Source organism: Camelus ferus, chromosome 9, assembly GCF_009834535.1.
Source record: "Camelus ferus isolate YT-003-E chromosome 9, BCGSAC_Cfer_1.0, whole genome shotgun sequence".
In the NCBI taxonomy this organism is placed as follows: Eukaryota; Metazoa; Chordata; class Mammalia; order Artiodactyla; family Camelidae; genus Camelus; species Camelus ferus.
In genome coordinates this window covers 48,353,140-48,380,042 of record NC_045704.1, presented here as the reverse complement: position 1 = coordinate 48,380,042, position 26,903 = coordinate 48,353,140, and the positions used below count along the sequence as shown (strand labels likewise).

At 34.7% G+C, this 26,903-nt stretch overlaps 1 protein-coding gene across 1 annotated transcript in view; it reads right to left on the bottom strand.

The window, feature by feature from the left end:
- The window catches only part of HYDIN (HYDIN axonemal central pair apparatus protein), a 373,932-nt gene that overhangs the window by 235,815 nt on the left and 111,214 nt on the right, over positions 1 to 26,903 (bottom strand). Inside the window, exons 10-11 of the mRNA XM_032486698.1 lie at positions 9,582 to 9,783; positions 3,025 to 3,208 (exon numbers count right to left, since the gene is read on the bottom strand). Coding sequence (XP_032342589.1) covers positions 3,025 to 3,208; positions 9,582 to 9,783 — 386 coding nt within the window. The remainder of the gene's footprint in view (positions 1 to 3,024; positions 3,209 to 9,581; positions 9,784 to 26,903) is intronic.

Here is a 26,903-nt window from a genome sequence, read left to right as displayed (position 1 = left end):
GTGTGTATATGTCCATGAATAACTGAAAAATGGTGCTGAACACTGGAATTTGACACAACATTGTAAAATGATTATAAATCAATAAAAAATGTTAAAAAGAAAAAAACACAAACACATGGAGATTAAACAATATGCTACAAAAACAAACAAACGGGTCAATGAAGAAATCCAAAAGGAAAGCATAAAATACCTTAAAATGGATGAAATAAAAACAGGACCTTCCAAAATCTATAGGACACAGCAAAAACAGTTCTAAGAGGGAAGTTTATAGCAATATAAGCTTATCTCAAGAAACGAGAAAAATTTGAAATAAAAAACACAACCTACTATCTAAAGGAATTAGAAAAGGAAGAACAAACAAAACCCCAGAGCAGTAGAAGGAAGGAAATAATAAAGATCAGAGAGGAAATAAATGAAATGGGAACAAAAAAATTGATAGAAAAGAGCAATGAAAACAAGATAAATACAATTGATAAGTTGTTAGCCAGGCTCATTAAGAAAAAAGAGAGAGAACCTAAATAAACAAAATAAGAAGTGAAAGAGGAGAATTTATAACTGATGTCACAGAAATACAAACAATCATAAGAGCATAAGAACAGTTATATGCCAACAAATTGGACAACCTAGAAGAAATGGATAAATTCCCAAACTGAATCTTCTAAGACTGAATCACAGAAAAATAGATAATCTGAACAGACCAATTACTAGTATTGAAATTGAAACAGTAAACAAAAAACTTCCAACAAACAAAAATTCAAGGACTGGACAGCTTCACAGGGGAATTCTACCTAACATATAAAGAAGAGTTAATATTTCTCAAATGACTGTAAAAAACTAAACAAGAGGGAATACTCCTAAACTCATTCTATGAGGCCATTAGCCTGAAACCAAAACCAGACAAAGATACTACAACATATAATATACACACACACAATGGGGTAAAGAGTCTCTTCAGTAAGCGTTGCTGGGAAAACTGCACAGCTGTATGTAAAAGAATGAAATTGGAAGATTTCCTTACATCATGTAAACTCAAAATGAATTAGACCTAAATGTAAGATGTGAAACCACAAAAATCCTAGAAGTTTTGTAGATAGAACACTCTGACATAAATCATAGGAATTATTATTTTTTGGATCTGTCTCCTAAGGCAAAAGAAATAAAAGCAAAAATAAACAAATGAGATCTAATTAAACTTACGAGCTTTCGTACAGCAAAAGACAATCCACTGAATGAAAATGACATTTTCAAAAGACATGACTGATAAGGGGCTAATATCTAAAATACTTAAACCACTCATATAACTTGATATCAAACAAACCAAACAATCCAATTTAAAAATGGGAAGACTGAAAAGGTATTCTTCCAAAGAAGACATACAGATGGCTAATAGGCACATTAAAAGATGTTCATCATTGCTAATAATTAGAGAAATACAAATTTAAAAAACAGTAAGATATCACCTCACAGCTGTCAGAATGGGTATCATCAAGAAGTCTACACATAACAAATCCTGGAGAGGATATGAAGAAAATGAAACCCTCATACACTGCTGATGGGATTGTAAATTGGTGCAGCCACTATGGAAAACAGTATGGAGGTTCCTCAAAACACTAAAAATAGAACTACTATGTGATCCAGCAATTCCACTCCTGAAATATCTAAGAAAAAAAGAAAATTAATTCAAAAAGATACATGCACCCCAATGTTCATAGCAGCATTATTTACAATAGCCAAGATATGGAAGCAACCCAGGTGTTTCATCAAAAGATGTGTGGAAAAAAATGTGTCTGTGTATATGTATATGTGTATGTGTATGTATATATATATGTATGTGTATGTGTATGTATGTAGGGGTGTGTGTGTGTGTGTGTGTGTGTGTGTGTGTATTGCTCTGCTATAAAAAAAGAATAGAATTCTGCCATTTGCAACAAGTGGCTGGACCTAGAAAATATTTTGCTTAGTGAAATAAATCAGATGGGAGAAAGACAAATACTGCATGTTATCACTTACATGTGGAAACTAAAGAAAAAACAAATGAATGTATACAGAGAAATATAAACAGACTAATAGAAAATAAACTAGTAAATACCAGTGGGAAGAAGGAAGGGGGGAGGGCAAGATAAGGGTTTGGGATTAAGAGATACAAACTACTATGTATCAAATAAATAAGCAACAAGGATATATGGCACAGCACAGGGAATTATAGTCACTATTTTGTAATAACTTTAAATGGAGTATAATCTATAAAATACCTAACCATTATGTTGTACACCTAAAAAAAAGTTTGATCTGTGGAATTGGACAGACTCTGTTCTAACTCTGGCTCAGGTCTCACTGGATAGACAGTGAGGTCAAGGACTGTCTGTTTAGTTTATTGATGCCTGGTACATTACGCGGTCCCTGGTACAGAACATGCAGTCAATAAGTATTTACTGAGTGAATTAAGGACAAAGCAGTTCTCAACATAAGTGATTTTGCTCACCAGAGGACATTCGACAGCATCTGGATGCAGTTTTGTTGTCACAACTAGCATGTGATGGTAAAAGTCAGGGCTGCTATTAAATATCCTATAATGTACAGGACGAAGACGTATCCAGCCCCAAATGTCAATAGTGCACAGTTTGAGACTCCCTGCTCTAGAGTGAGGCTAATCAGGGATACAATTCTAACTACTGACACTAATTTTTTGGCCTTGAGCAAGTTATCAAATTTCTTTAATCTTAATTTCCTCATCTATAGAATGGGGGACTGATTACAACCAATAATATACATACAAATGAGATAAACTGGGTAATGGTTATTAAGTGTTTAACAATGACTGGTGAATAGAAAGTGTGACCTATCAACGTGACCTCTGAGCACTCTTACCATTAACCTTCATTCATTGTCTCATAATGATGATGAGACTCCTTGGACGCATCTTCATGCTCTCAGAACTCACTGTATCAACTGCAGTGTAAGTACCTGCATCAAAATAAGCATAGCTCTGTTTACTGTAAGGTCAGACGGTATTTTTGTGCTTACCAGAGGCTCAATGGTAAAAACGTTATTCAAGAAGAGCATGCTGTCTGCCTGAACCATCTTTCTCTGATTCTCAAAGGTGCGGGAGAGAATGGAAAGACGTTCTCGTAGTGAAGGATCAGTGATGCACTCCTCAAGAAACTCATCGGTCTCATTCTTTTCCTCTTTGATCAGATCATCACAGAGCCTACCAAAAAAAAAAAAAAAAAAAAAGAAAAGAAAAGAAAAAGAAACATGAGATTCATTTTGGTACTCCCATGAAGAACATTGTAAAGAGCTCCCCTCTAGCCCATCCTCCTGGGAATGGTCTCACCCATGACTTGGGGGTGGTCCCTCCTTGCCCTGAGTCTATAATATAACAGCTGAGTGATCTTGTACTTTAACCTCTCAAGAGCCTCAGTTTGCTCATCTTTAGTCACTTCCTTCAAGAAGTCCTCCCAGGCTTCCTGTCCTACTCAATGTCTATTTGCTTACTCCTGAGCCCTCATGTACATTTGGACAAATATTTTCTTTTAGGTAACTGTGTTTTCCAGGCTGCTTTTTGAATATTTAACATACACTCTGTCTCTCACACTTTAAGAGCAATTTTGTTTGTTTTAAACTTGCTTAGCTTTACTTCTTTCCGAGCTGTTAGCTACCTAGAGACCTAGAGAACAGAATCTGGAGCCAGCAAGGACTAGGTTTTGATACTGATTTCTACCATCTATTAACTCACTCTGGGGCTTTGGGAGTTATCTAAATCCTCTAAGCCTCAGTGCCTTCATTAACAAAGTGGAAATAATAGGAGCTCCTCCATCATAAAGATGTGCTGAGAATTAAGTGTGATCCAGGACCTGATCTAGTTCCTGGGACAAATCAGGTGCTAAGTAAATACCAGTTTTCTCCCTGTATCAACCATAGGAAATTACCAAGCTGTCAAGCTTATAAAATGCTCTGACTACACCTGGAGACACCTCCTTTTTTCTCTCCTTCTAGCTCTTCATATCCCTTGCGAGAAGTCAGGAAAGCAGCCTTCCCCAGCCTTCTACTCATTGCTCTCAGTGAAGCTGTGTTCACATCACCCTCAGTGTCTGTTACTTCGCCTGAATTTTGAAGACTGAAGTTTCTCTCCTCCCAGGTCATATGATCATTTCCCCAGAATTTTACTGGTATTACCAGTGGTGAGAGACAAATTGTTTAGTACTGTGAGTACTGACTGAAAGCCTGGGGCCACAGAATTCCAGTCCCAGTCCCAACTATTTCTTTTCTAAATGACTTCATGAAAACTATATACTCAGCAATGTCAAATAACTCTTTCTAATAACTTTAGTGTTCAGGGTCTTTCATCCCATAGCATAAAGAAGGTGAAGAAATGGTTCAGTGTGTTCTGGTTCCAAGGAAGAAAGCATTCTGTGCTTCCTTCTTATTGCTAGAAGGGAAACAGTGTCCAAGGTTACCAGAGCAGCAGTCCTTCTATACTGCTGGGCAGGGCATGGCAAATTAAAGACAGCTCAGTCTACAGAAAGAAGGGAAACCATGTATTCCTGCAAGTGGAATTTACTGATACCCATTCTCTAGGAATAAATCCTAAAGAAACAATCATGGATGTAAACAAAGAGTGATAAAAAGGTTCATCAGAGTGCTAGCAATAATATCAGAAAAAGTGGGTAAATTTGACATAACAGTTTAAAGGACTGGGTAAACAAATAATGGGTAGCATAAATATTACATTGATTAAGGGGGGTTAATGGAAGTCGCGTGTGGGGATAAAATGCTTTGTGTAGACCAAGGATGATAATTCTCTATGAATTAAAGATTATGATTAACTCAGCCCTTACACCAGAAAACAAAAGAGGACAAACACAAACTTCTAAATGCTGCTCTTCTCCCACACGGTTGGGGCTGTTAAATCAGTGACAGTTGTACAATGTAAAGGGAGAGGCGGGGAGATGATACCAGACGTCATCCTCTTTGCCCTCTATGCAGAATTAGAGCCATGGCTGAGAGTCTAAGAAGGGGACATGCAACACCACCTTGAGCTGGGGCGACTCCAACAAGGGCTTCTCTATACCTCAGTCTATTGTTTTGCCATCTTGTCCTGCTGATATTCATGGTCTTCTGTGCTCAGAGGTAGTTCTGTTTTATAGATGAGACCTCTCATCAGAGAGCATAACAACACACCAGCCTTCTCTTTCAGTAAAGCCAAGGATATAAGGCATTTTGCAAATGGTCTGGTAGCCCTAACACCCATCACCTTTAGGCATCATCAAATATAGTCCAGTCTATGGACTATAGTCATTGGGGAAGACTTGTGTCTCAGGTGCAGTAGCATTAAACCAGTAATGCCCCATCTTGAGTTCCTAGAGACCTGCACCCTGCTCCTTTAGAGCACCCCAAGAAGTGGTAACTGGATGCTGAGGAGATTAAAAATTAAGAACCTTGGTCACTGCAGCTGGGAGAAATACTCCCATGTCCACACCTGGCATACAAAGGATGGAGCTGTCCACCTTCAAATGGATTGTGTGACCCCACACACAGAGCAACTCTGTGATGAAGATTATAAACAGAGGTCTAGAGGTTCTCTTCCTGTTTACTAAGTATCACTCAAGTCTTCAGATTCTTCTATGACCAGGAAAGGGAAGGGCTCCCTAATACAACTGAGATTAAATTGATTACTGCCAAGTGGCAGGCTCAAAGCCCAAATAAAACTCTAAATAAATAAAATAAAAATTTATTTAGAGAAATGTGTCATTTCTAACACTGAAATGTTTTGGAACACATCCATACTGATCATTCTGTGGGGGCTCCACTGAGGATGTTATAAGTTTTCGTACAGAGCAAATCCAGAATTAGAGCAGTTTCGATGGAGACAATGGTCATGACCTTAATGGAAAAAAGGGAAGCAGAAATCCTTAAAAGCCCATGCACAGTCTCTGGATATAATAAACTGTGATGAGAACAAGGATGAAAGAATCTTGTAAGATGTTTTATAATCCCTCAGGCCAAGGTAGAGTAAATAAGGAGGAATGAATTCAGCCTCAATTTTTGAAGAAATTAATTTTTCTGCGAGTCCCAGAAAAACATCAGAAAAGAGAGACCCAAAAGACAAATTCTAAAGGCTCCTCTGATTCCTAAGGTTTAAAAAAAGTGGAAAAAAAAATTTAAGCCTAGAACTTCTTCCTAGAATCTGAGATTAGCCTGAGGCCCCCAAATATGGACATGTGCCCTAAGGTTTGTACCATCATGTTTTGGTAGGTGGAGAGAAAGTCATCCTTCCTAGAATGGAAATGATAAAATGCTATTCCTGAGTAGGGCTGAAATTCCTTCGCTGGGACAAGAGACATCCAAGTCTTTGCCCAGGGACATCATCAAGATGCTGGAAGACAAGAAACCATGATGGTTGGAATAGGGTCTTCAGGGCATTGGTAATGCTAAAGTGATTAGAATTCTTGAAATGACCATGGAGCAAGTTTCAGCCCCTGTAGATGAATGCCTTGGGACAAGTTTTGAGCCATGGTCTAACTGGAGAGCAGTGGGAAGGCTCTTGAGTCTCACTTAAAAATCAACACTGAAATTTTCAAATCTTAGGTCATTGGGGTGCTGCAAAAGGAAAATTTACTCTCTCAAAGTACATGTGAGCCCATTTAGATCATCTCTGTTCCAAGTTCAGAATGAAAGTCGACCTTTCTGTCTACACTTTAACTACAGATGTTGCTCAAGGAAGAGGAGAAAAGAAAGAGGTTGCTCACTATTAGGAGAAGGAGAATCAAACATGAAAAATATTATTCCAAGGATTCCTGCCTTGGCCTTACTGGGGAGCTCAAGGGAGAATTTATACCATTAGCTAAAGATCTCACTGCTGCTTCTCAGAAATGAGGAAACCCCTAATCACAAACAAGCTATCCAAGAACATTCTGCTTTATCTGTCAGTGATGTGGGCCTAAAAGACAACCTGAGGGTTTGGGACATGGAGGAGGAGAGGGCCTACACCCACAGCAAGAGCCCAGCCACCCACAGAAGGACAGCTATCCAGAGACAGGGACCAAATGTTGAGTAAAGAGCGAACCTCTCACTATTTTCTTTGCTTTTGAGAGGATGGGCATTTAATGGCTAGTTACATCCAGGACAAGAATCCATGGCTAATAACATAAAAGTTGTGGCATGCTTGGGGCTGTATCAAGGAATGAGAAGCATGGGAGAGAAGAGACACCTGGTCAAACAAGAGGTTAGGCATCTGGCCCTAGGAGAGGGATAGGGAGAGAGGAAGCAACAGACTTCAGTGAGATCAACCAATCCAGTTTGGAGAAGCATGAGTTATGCTGCTGTGTGTCACCCACAGTGAAAATGGAGGCATTCTTATCTAGCCATCTGAAGTGACTTTTCAAGTTCTTTATTTAAGGGAAGGGCATGATCCAAGATGACAAAATTAGGCTTCCAATCATGGTTATGAAAATGCTAGCCTATGTTGTTCCCTTGCTACAAAAAATTGCTAGAGGAACTAACAGAGCAAGAGAGACAGCGAGAAAGAGAAAAGGAATAAAATAATGCCATTTGCAGCAACACAGATGGATCTGGAGATCATCATTCCAAGTGAAGTAAGCCAGAAAGAGAAAGAAAAATACCATATGGTATCACTCATATGTGGAATCTAAAAAAGAAAGAAAGGAAGAAAGAAAAAAGACAACATTAATGAACTTATCTACAAAGCAGTAACAGACTTACAGACATAGTTAACAAACTTATGGTTACAGGGGGGAAGAAGAGTGGGAAGGGATAAATTGGGAGTTCGAGATTTGCAAATACTAACCACTAAACATAAAATAGATTAAAAAACAAATTTCTTCTGTATAGCACAGAGAACTATATCAGTATCTTGCAGTAAACTATAATGAAAAAGAATATGAAAATATATATATGTATAGTATGACTGAAACATTATGCTGTATACCATAAATTGATACGTTGTAACTGACTATACTTCAATTAAAAAAAAGAAAGAAAGAAAGAGAAAAGGAAGAATAAGACTCAAGAATAATATTAGAGACGAGGCTGTGAGTGTTGGGGGAGGTGAAATGCGGGGAAAAAAGAAAAGAAATGCCCATCCAGATGTGGTTGAAATTATATTCTCTATACCTTAGCATCTCTGATAGCAACTGGTTTGAATTTTTCTTGAATTTAACTGTTGAAATGAACTTCCTTAAATACTTTTTGGACATAGGCATGGAATCAATCATGTCCTATACACTTAGTCAAACACAAAGACATAGCTGAAATTAAAGTTGGCTTCCCCTCGATAGTACACACACATTCTCTCCAAAAGATTAGGTCCACAGCACAAGTAGGAAACACTACTTTTACTGCTGTTTTTTTATTTGTACCTGCTCTCCCACTTTATCTTTAAACATGCCTGGACCATTCTGATTGTTGGTATGTACATGCCAGCTGGGGAATCAGGACAGATGAAGCAGTGGATGGGCAGTGTTCTCTTGCCTTTTTAAACTACTGATTCTATACAGGAGGAGGTTCTATACCAGGAGGCGAAATGAAGTTTTTAGGCAGGAAAGACTTTTCTTTTCCCACTTTTTAAAGATGGCACAGTGGCAATCCGGTGATTAAAGCTCATTGTCTGAATGATAAAGCTTCTGGTCCACTGTGTCCTATCATTGTCACAGCTCCTTCTGATACAATTAGGGACAGCACACTGGGGGATTTCCGCCTGGTTTCCATAGACCTAAGACTTTTATTTTTATCACATATTAACTCCATTTTAAACAAAGCTTTGAAGCTTCCCAGGGCTAATCTTTAATGAAAATGGAAAGGCAAACAAAAAAGGCTGAAATAAATTCCAATGAAAGCAGCAAAAGTGCTAATTCAGGGACGATGGAAGGAGATAAAATTGCAAATGGAATTTAAAAGAGTCAAGGATAGATTCAGCAAAAAGAAACATTCAAAACTTCACAGTGATGAGATTAACTAAAACAGTTTGGTTTTTCATTTTATTAGTTTGCTCCACTGCCTGAAGTATCATTTTAAAAAGCAGCAGATTAAAGATATGAACAAGAAATCATTATTAAATTATATGGTTAGCAGGGATTGATCAATGCTACTGAAACTGAAAATATAAAAACCATTATACCTAAGCCCTTCTTTTTCCTCATTCTTCATATTTTCTGAAAGTATCTTTTCACTGAAAAAAAAAAAAAAACTCCATATTGATCCCAACCCAAAAGAGATTATTTTAAGAAACTGTATGAAAATTGACCTGGTTAGGGTTATGAAAAGAAATACAGACATGTAGATTAGTTTTGAGAGAATAGAGAAGAACGAGGTATTTGGTCTCTAAAATCCAGGAGTTTAGCTACTGTAAAATTACAACCAGGTTAAGATTAACTGAGGATGGGCAATGTTGTGTTTCACATAGCTCAGCTCCAGTTCTTTAAATGAAAATAAAGAGCACTAGACCTAAGTCATAAAAATCTGACACTGTTTGAATTAGTTAGAAATTTACCACAAAAGTCACAGAGTTTTCATAACTAATTTTTTGTGTTCCTATTATATAGACAGTGGTTTTTCTTACAGACCTATACTTTTCTCCATCTTCCTCTTCCTGAGTAGCAAATATCTTCCACTGGAAATGGGCAATGATGTTACTGCGGTTGTGAATAGTTACAGTTCGCTGATTGGCCAGAGATATGTAGGTTTTCTCAATGGTCAAGGAATTCTTGTCCAGCCTTATATTCACGTCTATGGCAGCTCCATACAGAGATATAAACACTTTTTCACCTAGAAATTAACAAAGTATAGATACACTTTGAGATTTATTCTAGAATGAAGCTACTAGGCTACTTCCCCCGCAAGGTGAAGTTAGGAAACATACTACAAGCATTAGACATTTCATTCTTTCCCCACCACATCAATCCAGAAATCAGACATGATCAGAAACCCTAAATGTTATGTTTGATACAGTTATACAGAAATAATCTTGCTTGGTTATTGGAAAAAATGCATAAAATATGAAATGGTGTGGTGGGTCCTATCAGACTTTTTCTTCTTTGTAATAGTTCTAAATCCTATAGCCTGACCATGAGGGCATTTGAGTTCTAGAATTATAACCATTAACCTCATCTCTATTCCAAGCATGAGCTGGATTTCTTAAAGTAATTGCACCAAGTACACCTGGGAAGAGCTGCTCAGCAAGAGGATCTAAGGCCAAAACAAAGGGGATCAGGAAGGAAGAATTAATAACTTCATTAACAGAAAACTGACTATTTAAAAGGAATCACATCCCTAAACAACAGCAATTAAAACAAAACAAAAATGAAAAACACATGCATGCGCACGCACACACACACACACACACAATGTCTGCATACTGGTTACACAGAGAAAAAATAGAAAGACAGAAACTATGATTAAAGTTTTAAATTTTTTAATGTTAAGAACACCTTTCCTCAGCCTAGTAATTTAAGTTCCTCAGCCTAGTAATTTAAGTCCTTGGCTTAATTCAGGATGTACCAAATGTCTTGATTCTAGGTATATAAATGAGGCTCCTTGGGCTTCCAAGACACAAACCTTCAAACTATATTCTTTCTGATCTCTGTAATGTCACAGCAGGTGCCTTACTCTGACATCAAAGGAGGAAAAGAAAATACTTAAATACCATGAATGTTCTGTTGATCTGTGCTATAATTTTAATCAGAACCCAGAAAGCCTGATCACTTACTTTATTTTTTTAGCAAATATTTCTGCTCCATTTATGACTGTATGAACCAAGCAGCTACTTAACACCTTTTACGCAGTGCAAATGCTCCTTAGGCCCTTTGAACACAGCAAAACTTTTCCCAAAGTTTAAAGAAAAAGTTAAGCATCTGACTCTAGAAGTTTAAATTTCTATTTTAAAATGTATACATAAAGTAAAAAATTCAGGCATTATAAAAACATACCATGAAAATAAAAAGTCTGCCTCCCCTTCACTCAATCCTAGAGTGAGAATCCTGCCTTACAGAGGTAACAATTGTTAGTGTTTTCACATACATCTTTCCCAAATAAAGGTATGCACTCTTGTCAACTTTTAAACTTTTTGATGAGTTAAACTGAACTGTCTGATCAGTGAAAACCTGTTGCTTTAAGTTGCATATTCTTAATTGTAGATGATGCTGAACATCATTTCATGTATTAATTGGTTTCATATATATATGTGGTTCAGATACTAGAACCAACTATGCTTAGTAGTTAAAAGAAAAAAAAGGATGAGCCTGAAGCTCTATCCAAGAAATAGGAAATTTTTAAAAGATCTAGAAAATTTGATTAACAGCCACACTTTAGGCTCTTACAGAAATAAAATAAAATAATAAAGACCTACATGTAAGACCAGATACTATAAAACTCCTAAAGGAAAACACAGGCAGAACACTCTTTGACATAAATTGCAGCAATATTTTTGGGGATCTGTCTCCTAAAGCAAAGGAAATAAAAGTAAAAATTAATAAATGGGACCTAATTAAACTTAAAAGCTTTTGCACAGCAAAGGAAACCATCAATAAAATGAAAAGACAATCTACTGAATGGGAGAAAATATTTGCAAATGATACGACCCATAAGGAGTTAACATCCAACATATATAAACAACTCACACAACTCCACATCAAAAAAACCATACAACCCAAGTGAAAAGTGAGCATACGAAATGAATAGACATTTCTCCAAAGAGGAAATGCAGGTGGCCAACAGGTACATGAAAAGATGCCCAACATTACTAATTATCAGAAAAATACAAATCAAAACCACAATGAAATATCACCCCACACCTGTCAGAATTGCTATCATCAAAAAGTCTACACATAACAAATCCTGGAGAAGATGTGGAGAAAAGGAAAACCTCACATACTGTTGGTGGGATTGTAAATTGGTGCAGCCACCATGGAAAACAGTATGGAGGGTCCTCAAAAGACTGTAAGTAGAACTACTATGTGATCCAGCAATTCCACTCCTGGGTATATATCCAAGAAGAAAAGAAAACACTAATTCAAAAAGATACATGCACCCCAATGTTCTTAGCAGCATTATTTACAATAGCCAAGATATGGAAGCAACCCAGTGTCCATCAAAAGATGGATGGATAAAGAAGGTGTGGCATCTAGATACAACGGAATAACATTCAGCCCTAAAAAAGAATGAAATGTTGCTATTTGCAACAAGGATAGAGTTGGAGGACATTATGCTAAGAGAAAAAAGTCAGCGAAAGATAAATACTGTATGATCTCATTTATATGTGGAATCTAAAAAATACAACAAACTAGTGAATTTAACAAAAAAGAAGCAGAATGACAGATACAGAGAACAAAGTAGTGGTTACCAGTTGGGAGAGGGAATGGGGAGGGACAATATAGGAGGAGGGGGAAAAGGGTCATTATAGTATTATATGAAATCATGCGTGTGAAACTTTTAAAAGTTGTAAAGCACTACAGAATTTAAGAATCTTTCATGAAATAATTAACTAACTAACTAATATCTAACTAACTAACTAATGGGAAAAAATGAAATCATATAGAAAGGAAATATCCTAATTTTTTAAACTCTAAGAATATACTTAATAGGAGAATGTTATCAATTTTATGAAAACTAGTGAAATGACAAATGGTTCAGAAAATACAAAAGGTAATATGAAAAATAAAATCAAAAGCAAGATGTAAAACGAATGTGTGAAAGACCAGGCAAATGGAATGAGAAGATGAAAAGCATTTAACTGAGAACTCAGAAGGAGAGGAAAGAGATAATAAAGCAAAGACAGTATTTTAAGAGATGGTGGTTAAGAGTTTTCTAGGATTGATTAAAGTATTTTAAGAGATGGTGGTTAAGAGTTTTCCAGGATTGATTAAAGGCATCATTTTAGAATTCAAAAAGTGCAATGAATGTCAAATAGGATAAATTAAAAGAAAGTCATATATAAATATACTGCAGTGAAACTAAAGAAAATTAAAGACAAAGAGAAAATCCTAAAAGCAGCTAGAGGAGAAAAGATTATCTTCAACGGACCCAACGTTAGAATTACAGCTATCTTTTCAACTGAAACAATGGAAAACAAAAAACAATAGAATGGCTTCTTCAATACAATGAACAGGAAAACAATGCCAATCAAGAATTCTATGGGTTTTCAGCATTTTTTTTTTTTTTTGTCTACAAATGTCTTTGTTTTGTCTTCACTTTTTGAGGATATTTTTAATGGATAAAGTATTCTAAATTAGTACTTTTTTCTTTCCAGCACTTGCATAATACCATTTTACTGTCTTCTGGCTTCTAAAATTTCAGACCCAGCTGAAAAATTTGCCATCAGTATTAATGGTGCTCCTTTTAAGAGACTGTGTCTTTTTTCCTCTGACTACTTTTATGATATTGTCTTTGCTTTTGTTTTTAGCATATTTGTACCACTAAGGGTTTGCAGAGTTTGTGAACTTTGGGTTAATGTCATTCATCATTTTTGGAAAATTCTCAGCCATTATCTCTTAAAATATTTTTTATCCCATTCTTTGCTCTATTTCTAAGACTCCAATTACATGTGTATTGTCCTCTTGACTGTGTTCCGCATGGTTTTTGCTTTCTGTTTGGTATCTTACCCCCACCCTATTCTTCTTTGTTTCTCTCTGTGCTTCAGTTTGGTTATTTTCTATTGACCTGTCTTCAGGTTCACTAATCCAATCTTCTGCTATGTCCATTTTACTGGTAAAGTAACATAATTATTTATTAACTTCCAACATTGTATTTTCAGCATGACATTGTTATTAAACTCTGTCAAAGATGAAACAAATAGGCCAATATACAGGCCAATTACACTTCTGAATATCAATGTATGACCTTAAATAAAAAATTAGCAATCGTAATTCATCAGCATATTAAGGCAATAATATTTTGCAACCAAGTGGAGTTTATCTCAGGAATGTGTAGAAACTCTATTGATGTAGAATAGATCTAAGAAGAAAAATTAGATAATCTTCTCCACTGATGCTGAAAAGGAATTTAACAAAATTCAAAAAAAAATTTTTTATTAAAAAACTCAAAAAACCCAGGAACTGCTAAAATTAAAACACAGTATAAGTAATTAAAACAGCATAAAGAGATAGATCAATGGAACAGAATAAAAAATCAAAATTTCCAAATACATATTGGAAATTATTATAAAGGCAGCATCTTGAATCACTGGCGTATTGATGAACTTTGTTTAAAAAGAAGTGCTATTGGGACAACTTGGTAGCCATATGGAAACACATACCTCACAGCTAACATTAGAATAAAGCCAAATGAATCAAATATTTCAATTTTCAGTATGAAACTGTAAAATAGAACAGTACTCAGAAAAACTTCTTCATTACTTTTGGGGGGAAAGTTTTCTAACTGTGACAAAATCCAGATCCCTCTAAAAAACATGAGAATTGATTATATAAACATGAAAAAAGAAATTCTGCACGGTACAAAAAGTCATAAGCAAAAACAAAGGAAAACTGGGTAAAATACTTGCAATTCATATCTGAGACAAGGGGCTAAATCACCAAATATATAAATAGCTGTTAGAAGTAAGTAAGACAATCCAATGGAAGAATGGGAATAGAGAAGAAAGGAAAGAAACGAAAGAAACAAAAGGAAGAAAAGGAAGAAAAGGAAGGAAGGAAGGAAGGGAAGAAGAGAGAAAGAAAAGGAAAGGAAAAGAGAGAGAGAAAAGAAAAGAGAGAAAGAGAGAAAGGAAGGAAGGAGGAAAGAACAAAAGAACGAAAGAAAGAAAGGAAAGAAGAGAGAAAGGAAGGAAGAGAGAAAGAAAGAAAAGGAAAGAAAAAGAGAGAAAAAAGAAAAGAAAGAGAAAGAAAGAAAGGAAAGGAAAGGAAAAGAAGAGAAAAAGAGAGAGAGAAAGAAAGAAAGAAAGAAAGAAAGAATGAAAGAAAGAAAGAACGAAAGAAAGAATGAAAGAAAGAAAGAAAGAAAGAAAGAAAGAAAGAAAGAAAGAAGAAGGAAAGAAAAGGAAGGGAAAAGAGAGAGAGAAAAGAAAAGAGAGAGAGACAGAAAAAAGAAATATAACGGCTTTCTATATGTATGAAAAGATGCTCAGCTTGACTCTATATGATAAAAGAAGTACAACTAAAGATGTATTTATATACCATTTCCCCCCATCAGATTGGTAAAACTAAAGTTTGAGAACATAATTTATAGTCAAGACTGTGGGGAGAAGGCACTCTTAGACATTCTGTGGGAATGCAAAATGGTACTATTCTTCCCCACTCCATGGAGTGAATTTGGAACAAAACATCTATCAAAATTACAAAACTATCCTGTGGCCCACTCCTAGAAATTTATCTTACAGATCAGTCAGAACAAGATGAAGGGTATTCATTACAGCACTGTTCTCAATAACGACAGAGTGAAAACAGCCGGAGCACCACCCATCAAGAGAAGGCTGGTTCAGTTATTTGTGCTAGACCCCAAAGTGCAATACTGTGCGGGTATGAAAAAGTACACAGTGATATGGAAAGATCTCCAGGATATATGGTTAAGTGGAAAACGCAAGGATTAGAACAATTTACACAGTATGTTATTTTTGTGTAAGGCGGGGGGAAATAAGGAAATGCATTCACGTTTACATCTATTTGTATAAAAACACTGGAAAGATATATAAGAAACCAATAAATTGAGAGCAGGGTCAGGTGAACAAGGTATGATGAAAATAACACTTTTGATACATGCTTTAAAATATTGCTTTAATTTTTGAACATACGAATATATTACTCATCTAAAACTTTAATGCTAAAAAAGGGATTACTGGGCATCCAAGAAACATGTAAAGCTGCTAGCTAGCACTAGTAATGAGAGAAATATAAAATAAAATAAAATAAAACCATTTTGTAACCACCAGATTAACAAAAATCAAAACAGTATGACAATCCTGTTTTGGCAGTATATTGGCAAACATTTGGAAAAACAAGAATTTTCATATACTGCTGATGGAAATAGATTGGTACAACCAATTGAGTATCCAGTAAAGCTCAAGATACATTGGCTATATAACTCAGCAATTTCACTTCTAGATATTTATCCTTGTGGACAATCTCACAAACTGCACAAGAAGACATACATAAAGACACTCACTACAGCATTGCTTGTAACAGCAAAAAGCTAGAAACATGCTTATATTCAGTAGAAGAATACATAAATTATAGTATTTTCATATGCTGAAGTGTGTTATGTTAAAATGAATCACAGCTATGTAACTACTATGTGTTTAAATCTTTAAAACATAATGTTGACTGAAAAAGTCAAGTTGGGAAATGGTGTATACAGTAATATGCAATTTATGTGAAGTTTAAAACTATTCAAGACAATAGCATATATTGTTTATGGATAAGTAGATATGTAGGAATGGCATGAAAATGCACCCAATACAGCTCCTCTGTAAACTAAGGCAGGGGAGTTATATCAGGAAGGAGTAACAAAGTGATACCAAATCTATAATCAGTTTAGTTATCCATAAAATAAAACATCTGAAAGAAATGTATTTAGAAAAATGTTGAGATGTCCTAAATATAATGGTTGTTAACTATGTTATTTCTGTGCTTTTCCAATTATTTGAAACATTGTTTAAAAACTAATCAAGGAAAAACATTCAAGGGCTTACTTATTTCATAAAAATCTAGAGGTCAGAGAGACTAATGCCATCAACTTGAGTTCACTGCAAAATGTTCCTTCCCAGAAATAAAGCAAGAGCCACTGTACTCTTTTCGAAAACCACCTAATATTGATTTTTTTCACTACCATCTTCCAAAAATCGTCAGATCCACCAAGTGAAGAAAGCAATAACTCTGTCTTGTTTCCACAGCTGTTGAAGGACTTTCATGATGATAATCTTAAGTAGGGTCCCCAACCCCTAGCTACTTAGAAGACTCAAAGGAGAAAGGGGTGTTATGCCTGTGAGAACAGGTAAGGCTGCTGTGCCTTATCGTTGGTATTTTTTGTGCCCTTGGAGTGCCTGTTCCCATTATGGCTCTGTTTTGGTTTCTGGGGTTGAATTCTGCAGTCACTGTAGATGAGGCTAGCCACAGTCATTTATTATGTCCTAGTAAAGGCATATTTTATGGAAGGTCTCATTACCTCTTGCAAGTTTTGCTACTATCAATCAAGCAAAAACAAGTATGAACGAAACTAATTTTACCCCCTCCAATGTGAAACTAGCTGTATACACAATACATTTTATACTGCGGTTTTAGTTACTTTCAGACAACAGAGGACAGTAAATAAAATATATGAGCAGAGCCATAGATTCTCTTGGGAACTGGCAAGTTGATGGAAAGAATGTTTCTCATCTCTTGGTCACAGCAGGGTCAGATTCACCACTCAAGTGGATTGCTGAATCAAACTTCTTCAGAAGTGCTCTTTCTTTGAAGGGTTCAGGAAACAAATTACACAACTTGACTGAGCTCACCTAGCACATCAATGGAAATGCCAAAATTGGTATTCTTAATCTACATGGAAGGCAGTGTAGGGTTATAGAAAGCATGCTGGCCTCAGAGGAGTCCAAAGACCAGGGTCCAAGTTCCAGCTTTACTTAGGTGTACAGTCATTTAATGCCTCTGGGCCTCAGTTTACTTCTCCCTAAAAGGAAGGGAGTTGCAGAGATGTCCTCTAATGTCCTTTTAAATACTAACATCTAATGACTTGAGAGTCTTCACTTGCTATGCAGTTTACGAAAACACTCCACTTCCCTAAACAATCTCTGACCATCAGTTTATCCTAACTTCTGGCTATTCCTTATCCTAAGCTGCAAAATAAGAAACTAAGAAAACTAGGTCAAGGAATGTTTGCATTGGCTCTAAAACATTTGCTTCTTTATAATGACTGTCTTTTGCTAGATTTTGTAATTATAATGGCACATGTTTATAATTCATTATAATAATCACACAATTGACACAAAGCTCATAGAGCTAAGTCTGCACGGGTATATTCAGATACATATTATTCAGCAGTTTCACCTGCACGATTTCATATCACACTCAATTACTATATTATATTTTGGTACTCATTTATTAGCCTTTAGGCGGAAAAAAATTTCTTCATGGTTTATTAGCATAAAATACATAATTGACTATAAAGCTGCTCTATGAAGTACTAATATTACAGTTGCTTGCATGTTTAATAATATTACATCATCACACCTTTGGGGAAAAGAGCCCATTCGCCGACTTCTGATTCCTGAATTGAAATATCTCCTCTTCACTAAGAGACAAAATACTTTTTAAAATGCTGAATAAGTGCATCAGCTCTATTTCCTGATTATGCCACTAGTTAATGCCACCTCTCTGATGACAGTAACTTCACCAGGCATCAAGGAAAATCACTGCTGTGCTCCTACTTTACTGTTCATCCAAATAACCTGTTTCAATAACAGTGTCTTTTTTAAAAGCCTGTTCTGAATACTAATATTTCCTTGAATCCTTAGATTATATAAAGCTTCTTAATATCAACTGAAAAAAGTAAAACTTAAGGCAATTAACCATTTGTTTCTCTCCTAATAGTCAGTATTTTAACTTCTCAGTTTTACTGGAATAATGGAACTAATTTACTCAGTGTTCCGATTTCATTTCAGTTTGGGTTTTGTTGTTGTGAATGTAGCTTTGAGAAATTGAATTTTTAATCTCTTCTGGATGGATTAGTTTGTAAAAGGTATCAAGTTACTTTAGTTCCTTCTCAGCTTTAGACTATAATAAAAAGTTTGCTTGAACAAACTTGATTTTACTACGGAAGAGCATATACAGCAGGAAAGGAAGGGAGAGTTCTGGTTCAGGAAAATGCTAATAAATAAAATATCAGACATCAGTGAAATTTATACTTGACTTCTTTAACTGCTAGAGAACTAGTTCAAACTCCAGTTGTCAAAAAAGCAAAATCTCCTAGCTGCATTTAATCAAGTGGAGGACCCACAGTGGAAAGGTATAAACACAACTGTTAGAAATGTGATTGACAATAAAACCAAGAGCTGATTTTTTGAAAGCGTAAACCAAATTGACAAACTTCTGGCCGGGCTCACCAAGAAGAAAAGAGAGAGGACCCAAATAATCAAAGTAAGAAATGAAAAAGGAGAAATAACAACTGATACTGCAGAAATTAAAAAAAAAATAAGAGAATACTGTGAACAATTTATATGCCAACAAATTGGACAACCTAGAAGAAATGGACAAGTTTCTAAAAACATATAGTCCACCAAAACTACTAAATCAGGAAGAAATAGATAATTTGAACAGACTGATCACTAGAAGCGAAGTAGAATCTATTAAAAACAAACAAACAAACAAAACGTCCCTTTAAACCAAAGTTGAGGACCTGATGGCTTCACTGGGGGATTCTACCAAACATACAAAGAAGTTATAGTGATCCTTCTCAAAAATCTTCCAAAACACTGAAGAGGAGGAAATACTCCCAAACTCATTTTATGAAACTACCATTGCCCTGGTAACAAAACCAGACAAAGACATTACCAAAAAAGAAAATTACAGGCCAATATATTTGATGAACATAGATGCAAATATCCTCCACAAAATATTAGCAAACTGAATCCAATAACACATAGAAAAGATCATATACCACTATCAAGTTGGATTCATTCCAGGATCACAAGGATGGTTCAACACATGCAGATCAATCAGTGTGATATACCACATCAACAGAAGAAAAGATAAAAACCACATGATCATCTCAACAGATGCCAAACAAGCATTTGATAAAATTCAACATCCATTCATGATAAAAACTTACCAAAGTGGGTATAGTGGGAACATATCTCAACATAATAAAAGCTATTTATGACAAACCCACAGCCAACATAATACTCAATGGTGAAAAGCCGAAAACTCTCCCTCTAAAATCTGGAACAAGACAAAGATGCATATTCTTATCACTTCTACTCAAGGCAGTACTGGAAGTCCTAGTCACAGCAATTAGATAAGAAAAAGAAATAAAAGGGATCCAAATTGGAAGGAAAGAGGTAAAAATTATGAGTATATGACAACAACATGATACTATATATAGAAAATCCTAAAGACTCCACACAAAAACTACCAGAACTGATAAACGAATTCAGCAAGATAGCAGGATACAAGATTAACATACAGAAGTCTGTTGCATTCTTTACACTAATAATGAAACATCAGAAAGGGAAAGTATAAAAAAAAAATCCATTTTAAAATTGCATCAAAAAATAAAATAAAATACTTAAGAATAAACCTGACCAAGGAGGTAAAACACTTACACGCTGAGAACTGCAAAACAATGATAAAGGAAACTGAAGATAATTTAAAGAAATGGAAAGCTACCTCATGTTCTTGGAATGGAAGAATTAGTGTTGTTAAGATGGCCATACCACACAAAATAATCTACAGATTGAATGCAATCCCTATCAAATTACCCAGGACATTCTTCACAGAACTAGAAGAAATAATCCTACAATTCATATGGAATCACAAAAGACCCAGAAATGCCAAAGCAATATTGAGGAAAAAGAACAAAGCTGGAGGCATAACCCTTCCAGACTTCAAACAATACGACAAAACTACAGTAATCAAAACAGCAAAGTACTAATGCAAAAACAGACATATGGATCAATGGAATAGAATAGAGAGCCCAGAAATAAACCCACAGACCTACAGTCAATAATCTTTGACAAAGGAGTCAAGAATATACAATGGAGAAAAGATAGTCTCTTCAGCAAGTGGTGTTAGGAAAGCTGGATAGCCATATGTCAATCAATGAAGTTAGAACACTCCCTCATATCATACACAAAAATAAACTCAAAATGGCTTAAAGACTTAACTATAAGACAGAACTCCATAAAACTCCTAGAAGAGAACATAGACAAAACATTCTCTGACATAAATCATAGCAATGTTTTCCTAGGTCAGTCTTCCAAAGGAATAGAAATAAAAGTAAAAATAAACAAATGGGACATAATCAAACTTACAAGCTTTTGCATAGCAAAGGAAACTGTAAACAAAATGAAAAGACAACCTATGGACTGGGGGGAAATACCTGCAAATGAGGTGACTGGCAAGGGCTTAATTTCCAAAATATACAACTATCTTTTACAACTCAATAACAACGACAATAACAACAACAAAAACCCAATCAAAAAATGCGCAGAAGACCTAAATAGACATTTCTCCAAAGAAGGTATACAGATAGCCAACAGGAACATGGAAAGATGCTCAACACTGCTAATGATTAGAGAGAGGCAAATCAAAATGACAATGAAGTTTTGTCAGAATGTCATTTAAAAATCCACAAACTATAAATGCTGGAGAGGGTGTGGAGAAAAGGGAACCTTCCTACACTGGTGGTGGGAATGTAATTTAGCACAGCCACTATGGAAAACAGTATGGAGGTTCCTTTAAAAACTAAAAATAGACTTACCATATGATCCAGCAATACCACTCCTGGGCACATACCCAAAGAAAACTCTATTTTGAAAACTCCAATCTTTATAGCAGCACTATTTACAACAGCCAACATAGAAGCAACCTAAATTTCCATCAGCAGATGAATGGATAAAGAAGATACACACACACACACACACACACACACACACACAAAATGGAATACTGCTCAGCCATTAAAATCAAATAATGCCACTTGCAGCAACATGGATGGACCTAGAGATTATCATACTAAGTGAAATAAGCCAGAGAAATACAAAAATGGAATCTAAAAATGATACAAATGAACTTGTTTACAAAACAGAAACAAGTTTCTGTTTTTTAAACAAACTCACAGACATGAAAAACAAACTTTCGGTTACCAAAGGGGAAAGGGGAGGAAGTGATAAATTAGACGTTTGGGATTAGCAGACACAAACTACTATATATATAAAACAGACAAACAACAAGGACCTACTGTATAGCACATATAGATTCAATATCTTGTAATAACCTATAATGGAAAAGAATATGAAAAAGAAAAAATATATATATACATATATGTATAACTGAATCACTATGCTGTACACCAGAAACTCATAGAACTATAACAGAAACAAAACAAAAAAGAAGAAGAAGAAAAAGAAAGAAAAGAAATATGATTGAGCACTCCCTGCTGAGGAGTATCAATGCTCCTCTTTGTGGAATATCGTTTGAAGAAGTATGAAGAAAAACCGACGCTAAATTTCCCTCCTCAAATTAATTCATACTTCAAACAGCTGCATAAAGTTCAATCAGATGCTTATTTAGTGAAATGAGAAGCCAGTGATCAAGACTGCTTGAAAAAGCTCTGTGATTAATTGTGTTTGGGTAACCATTAACTGTTTTTCAGTAATGACAGTTTAGAGTTCCTGGTCATTGATAACCCACAATAAAGATGAAGGCATATTCTTATCAGCAGTTCATTTCATGTAAGGAGAAATGCTACAAGACAGTTTACCTCTGTATGCAATGGTTAGAAAGTGACTTTATTCATAAATCAAGGTTAACACCAAAACCTCAGGGTATGGAAATCGACTTTTTGATGCATGATTACATTTTAATATACAAATATTCATTTCCTTTAGCATAGGACTATAAATGTAAGTATGGGTGTCAACCCAAATACTTCCATAAAACTAAAATCCAGATTGAGGGTCACTGGGAGAATGTAGCTGCATTTCAAAGTCAATGGTTACAGGAGTACAAAATGCATGTGCAGTAATATGAGAGATTAGGGAGATGATCTCCTATGGTTTAAAAAAAAAGTACTGCACAGGAGTTGAGAGTCTGAGGTTGGGTTCTAATTATATTTCTGACCAGTTAAATGTCTGTGGGCAAATCACTTAATTTCATAAGTCTTCAGTTTTACATGTGTAAAATCTAAGGACTGGATTAGATTATCACTGAAATCTTCTCTCAAGGTTTGATTCTATTGCTCTATGACCACTCTAAGCTTGTTGGTCTCAAAAACTTTTGACATTGTAACCCCAACATATGTAAACTTCTTTGTTTATAAATTATACCACTATACTAGAACAGGCACATGTCAACTGTATTAAAAATACAACCAAAATATTAAAAGAGCATGAGATAAAAATATTTTAAAGATAACTTATTGATACATTTACCAATTTACCAACAATTATTTTAGTGAGAGAAAAAATATTGATTATGCTTCCTTCTTTTTTAAACTCTTGGTTTAAAACATTGTGATATAGTAATCCAAAAAAGGTAATTCTCAGGCCATACATTTTTTCAATACTTAATCTTGGGGCTGATATAAACAAAAATGATACCTCACAAGGATATGGAGATCCAGATGGAAGAAATATATCACTGATTGAGTTTTTTAACACTCATTATTTTTCACTTTCATCCACTAGCAACACTAATAACATGAAGACTTTTGTTGAAATTTAGCTAATAATTTTCTCATAAGGTAATAATTACTTCACAATCAAACAGAAGATCCAAACCCAAATATATTAGAAGCTGCATTCAGCATAAAAGGACTGAACAGTACAAAGGACTGAACTGAATTAAAATTCTCAAACTGGATTAAAAAACAACATGGTGATGCTTCCATATGGCACACTTTAAATATGAGGACACACAAAAGTTGAAAGAAAAAGAAAGAATATACTATGGATACACTAATCAAAAGAAAGCTACTGTACTATACAAACACCAAAAATCTTGTTAATGTCAGAAATCTTGTTAATGATTTAGAGACATTTCATAATGATAAAATAGTTAATTCAACAGGAAGTTATAATAAACCTAAATGTATACACACCAAGTATCACAGCCTCTAAATACATAAAATGAAAATTGATATCACCAAAAAAGAGAAATACAAAATTCACAATCATAGCAGTGGATTTGAATAACATCCTGCAATAACAAATAAAATGAGAAAAAATAGTAAAGACATAGACTGAACAACATGATTACTAACAAACTTGACCTAACTGATATTAATGGAACTTGTACCCTTTTCAAGTGTACAGAGCTCATTTACCAAAACAGAACATATTCTGGGCCATAATGTAAGTCTCAACTATTTTCACGGATAAAAATCATAAAGAATTTGTTTTCTGTTGCTGGTGGAACTCAACTAGAAATCAATAACACAAAGAAAACTAGAAAAATCATCAAATGTTTAAATATTAAGTAACACACTGCTAAGTAGCCCATAGGTCAAAGACTAGGTAAAAATGGAAATTCTAAAATATTTTCAATTAAGTGTTAATGGAAATAAAACATATAAAAACATATGGGCTGAAGATAAAGTCAGGTTTAGAGGAAAATTTATTGACTTAAATACATATATTAGAAAAGAAGAAAGGTTGTAAATCAGTGCTCTAAGCATCTCTCCTAAGATTTAGAAAAAGTATAACAAATTAAACCCCCAAGAAGTAGAAGAAATGAAATAACAAAGAGCAGAAATCAATGATATTGAAAAGAAATGAATGATAGAGGAAATAATCAAAAGTTGATTATCTGAATAAATAAAATTAATAAATCCCTAACAATATAGATCAAGAAACAAAAAGATACAAATTACCAGTATCAATAATGAAAGAGGAGATATCACTTCAGGTCCTATAGGCATTATAGAGAGAATGGTTTATAAACAATTTTATGACAGTAAGTTAATATTTTCCAATTAAATGGGAAAATTCCTTGGAAAAGTTTACCAAAAATTACACAAGAAAAAAAGAGAAACAACTTAGTAGATTCATATCTCCTAAAGAAAACTGAATAAATTTTTTAAAGGCTCTAGAACCAGATGGCTTGAACAATGAATTTTTCAATCATTTAAGGAAGAAATAATATGAATCTTTAAAAAAACTTTACCAGAGGGAATTTAAAAAGAGAATAATCCCCAATTTGTTTTATGAGATCAATTTGTTTTTTCAGACCAAAGACAAAGGCACTATATGAAAAGAAAATTACAGGCAGGGCAATCTTTCTCATGAGTTTAGATGTCAAACTCTCAAACAAAATATTAGGAAATCTAATCCAGTAATTTATTAAAATAACATTAAAAACTTAGATTTACCCCAGAATATAGCAGGGATTTAGCATTTGAAATTCAATCTGAGCATTAGAAGAATAAAGGTGAAATAATATATAATCATCTCAACAAAAGCATAATAAGTAATTGATGAAATTCAACATCCATTCAAGATTAAAAGTCTTAGAAACCTAGAGACAGAAGGGAATTCTCTTAATTTGATAGAGTATCCACTAAAGACTTCATACTAATTGATGAAACACTGAGCACTTCACCTCTGAGACTGAGAGCAAGGATGTTCACTGTCATCATTTCCATTGAACATTGTACTGAAGTCCTAGCCTATGCAAGAAAGAATAAGAAATAAAAGGCTAAGGGGTAAAAAAGAATAAAACTATGATTATTTGCAAATGATGATTATATATAAGCAAAATCCAAAATCATCTACAGATAAACCATGAGCTAATAAGTAAATTTATCAAGGTCAGTAGATAAAAGATAACATACAAAATTCAACTGTATTTTGATACACTCACAAAAATTTAGAAAATAAAACTAGGAAAAAACTACCCTAGTTATAAAAGAAAAAAATGACACACTATTTCACCAAAATTAAATTACTTTGCTAATGAAAAGCCCTGTTAAGAAAAGCAGAAAGATAATCCACTGATTGTGAGAAAATATTAACAATAATAACTTCTGAAAGACGTATTGAGAATATATAAACACTACAAGCCAATAACAGAATGATATATAATCCAATTAAGAATGGGAAAAATATTGAATATACATTTGGGAATAAAACAGTCAGAAGCACATGAAAAGTTACTCAACATTATAGGTCATTAGGGAAATGCAAATTTAAGCCAGAATAGATACCACTTCACATCCACTAGAATGACTAAAATTAAAGCAAAACAAATGAACAAACATAACAAAACAGAAACAGATTCACAGATACAGAGAACAAACTGGTGGTTGCCAGAGGGGAGAGGAGTGGACAGATGGGCAAACAGGGACGGGATTAAAAGGTACAAACCTCCAGCTGTAAAACAAATGTTACAGGGATGAAATGTACAGCGTTGGGAATACAGTCAATAATATTGCAATAACTTTGGATGGTGATGATGGTTATTAATACTTATTTACCACAGTGACCATTTTGCAATGCATAAAAATATCAAATCACTATGTTATACATCTGAAATTAATATAACATAAGACAATTATGCCTCAATTAAAAACAGAGACTAACACAACCAAGAGTTGATGAGGATGTGCAGTAACTGAAACCCTCATCTAGTGCTGGTTTCAACCACTTTAGAAAACTATTTGGAAGTTTCTTATAAAGTTAAACAAATAACTATTGTATTACCCAGCAATTCTACTTCCAAATATTTACCCCGTATGTGTACACACACACACACACACACACACACACACACACAATCCTTGTACAATAATGGCTATAAAGCTTTATTCACAGTAGCCCAAAACTTTAAACAATTCAAAGTTACATTAACAAAAGAATGGATAAACTATGTACAATCATACAGTGGAATAATGCTCAGGAGTAAAAAGGGAATTACCAACACACACAACAATATGAATAAATCTCAAAAACATTACGTTGAATGAAAGAAACCTGACACAAAAGAGTATACAGTGTATGAGTACATTTACTTGAAGTCCAAGAATAAGCAAAACTAATATAGTGTGATAGAAATCAGAATCTCTGGGATGGGGGATGGAGGGATTGACCGGAATATGAGGGAAACTTCTGAGGTGATAGATGTTCTATATCGTGAATGAGTTACAAAGGTATTTACGTTTGTCAGAATTCATCAAACTGTACATTTAAGATCTCTGAATCTCATTGTATCTAAATCACACCTCAATTTTTA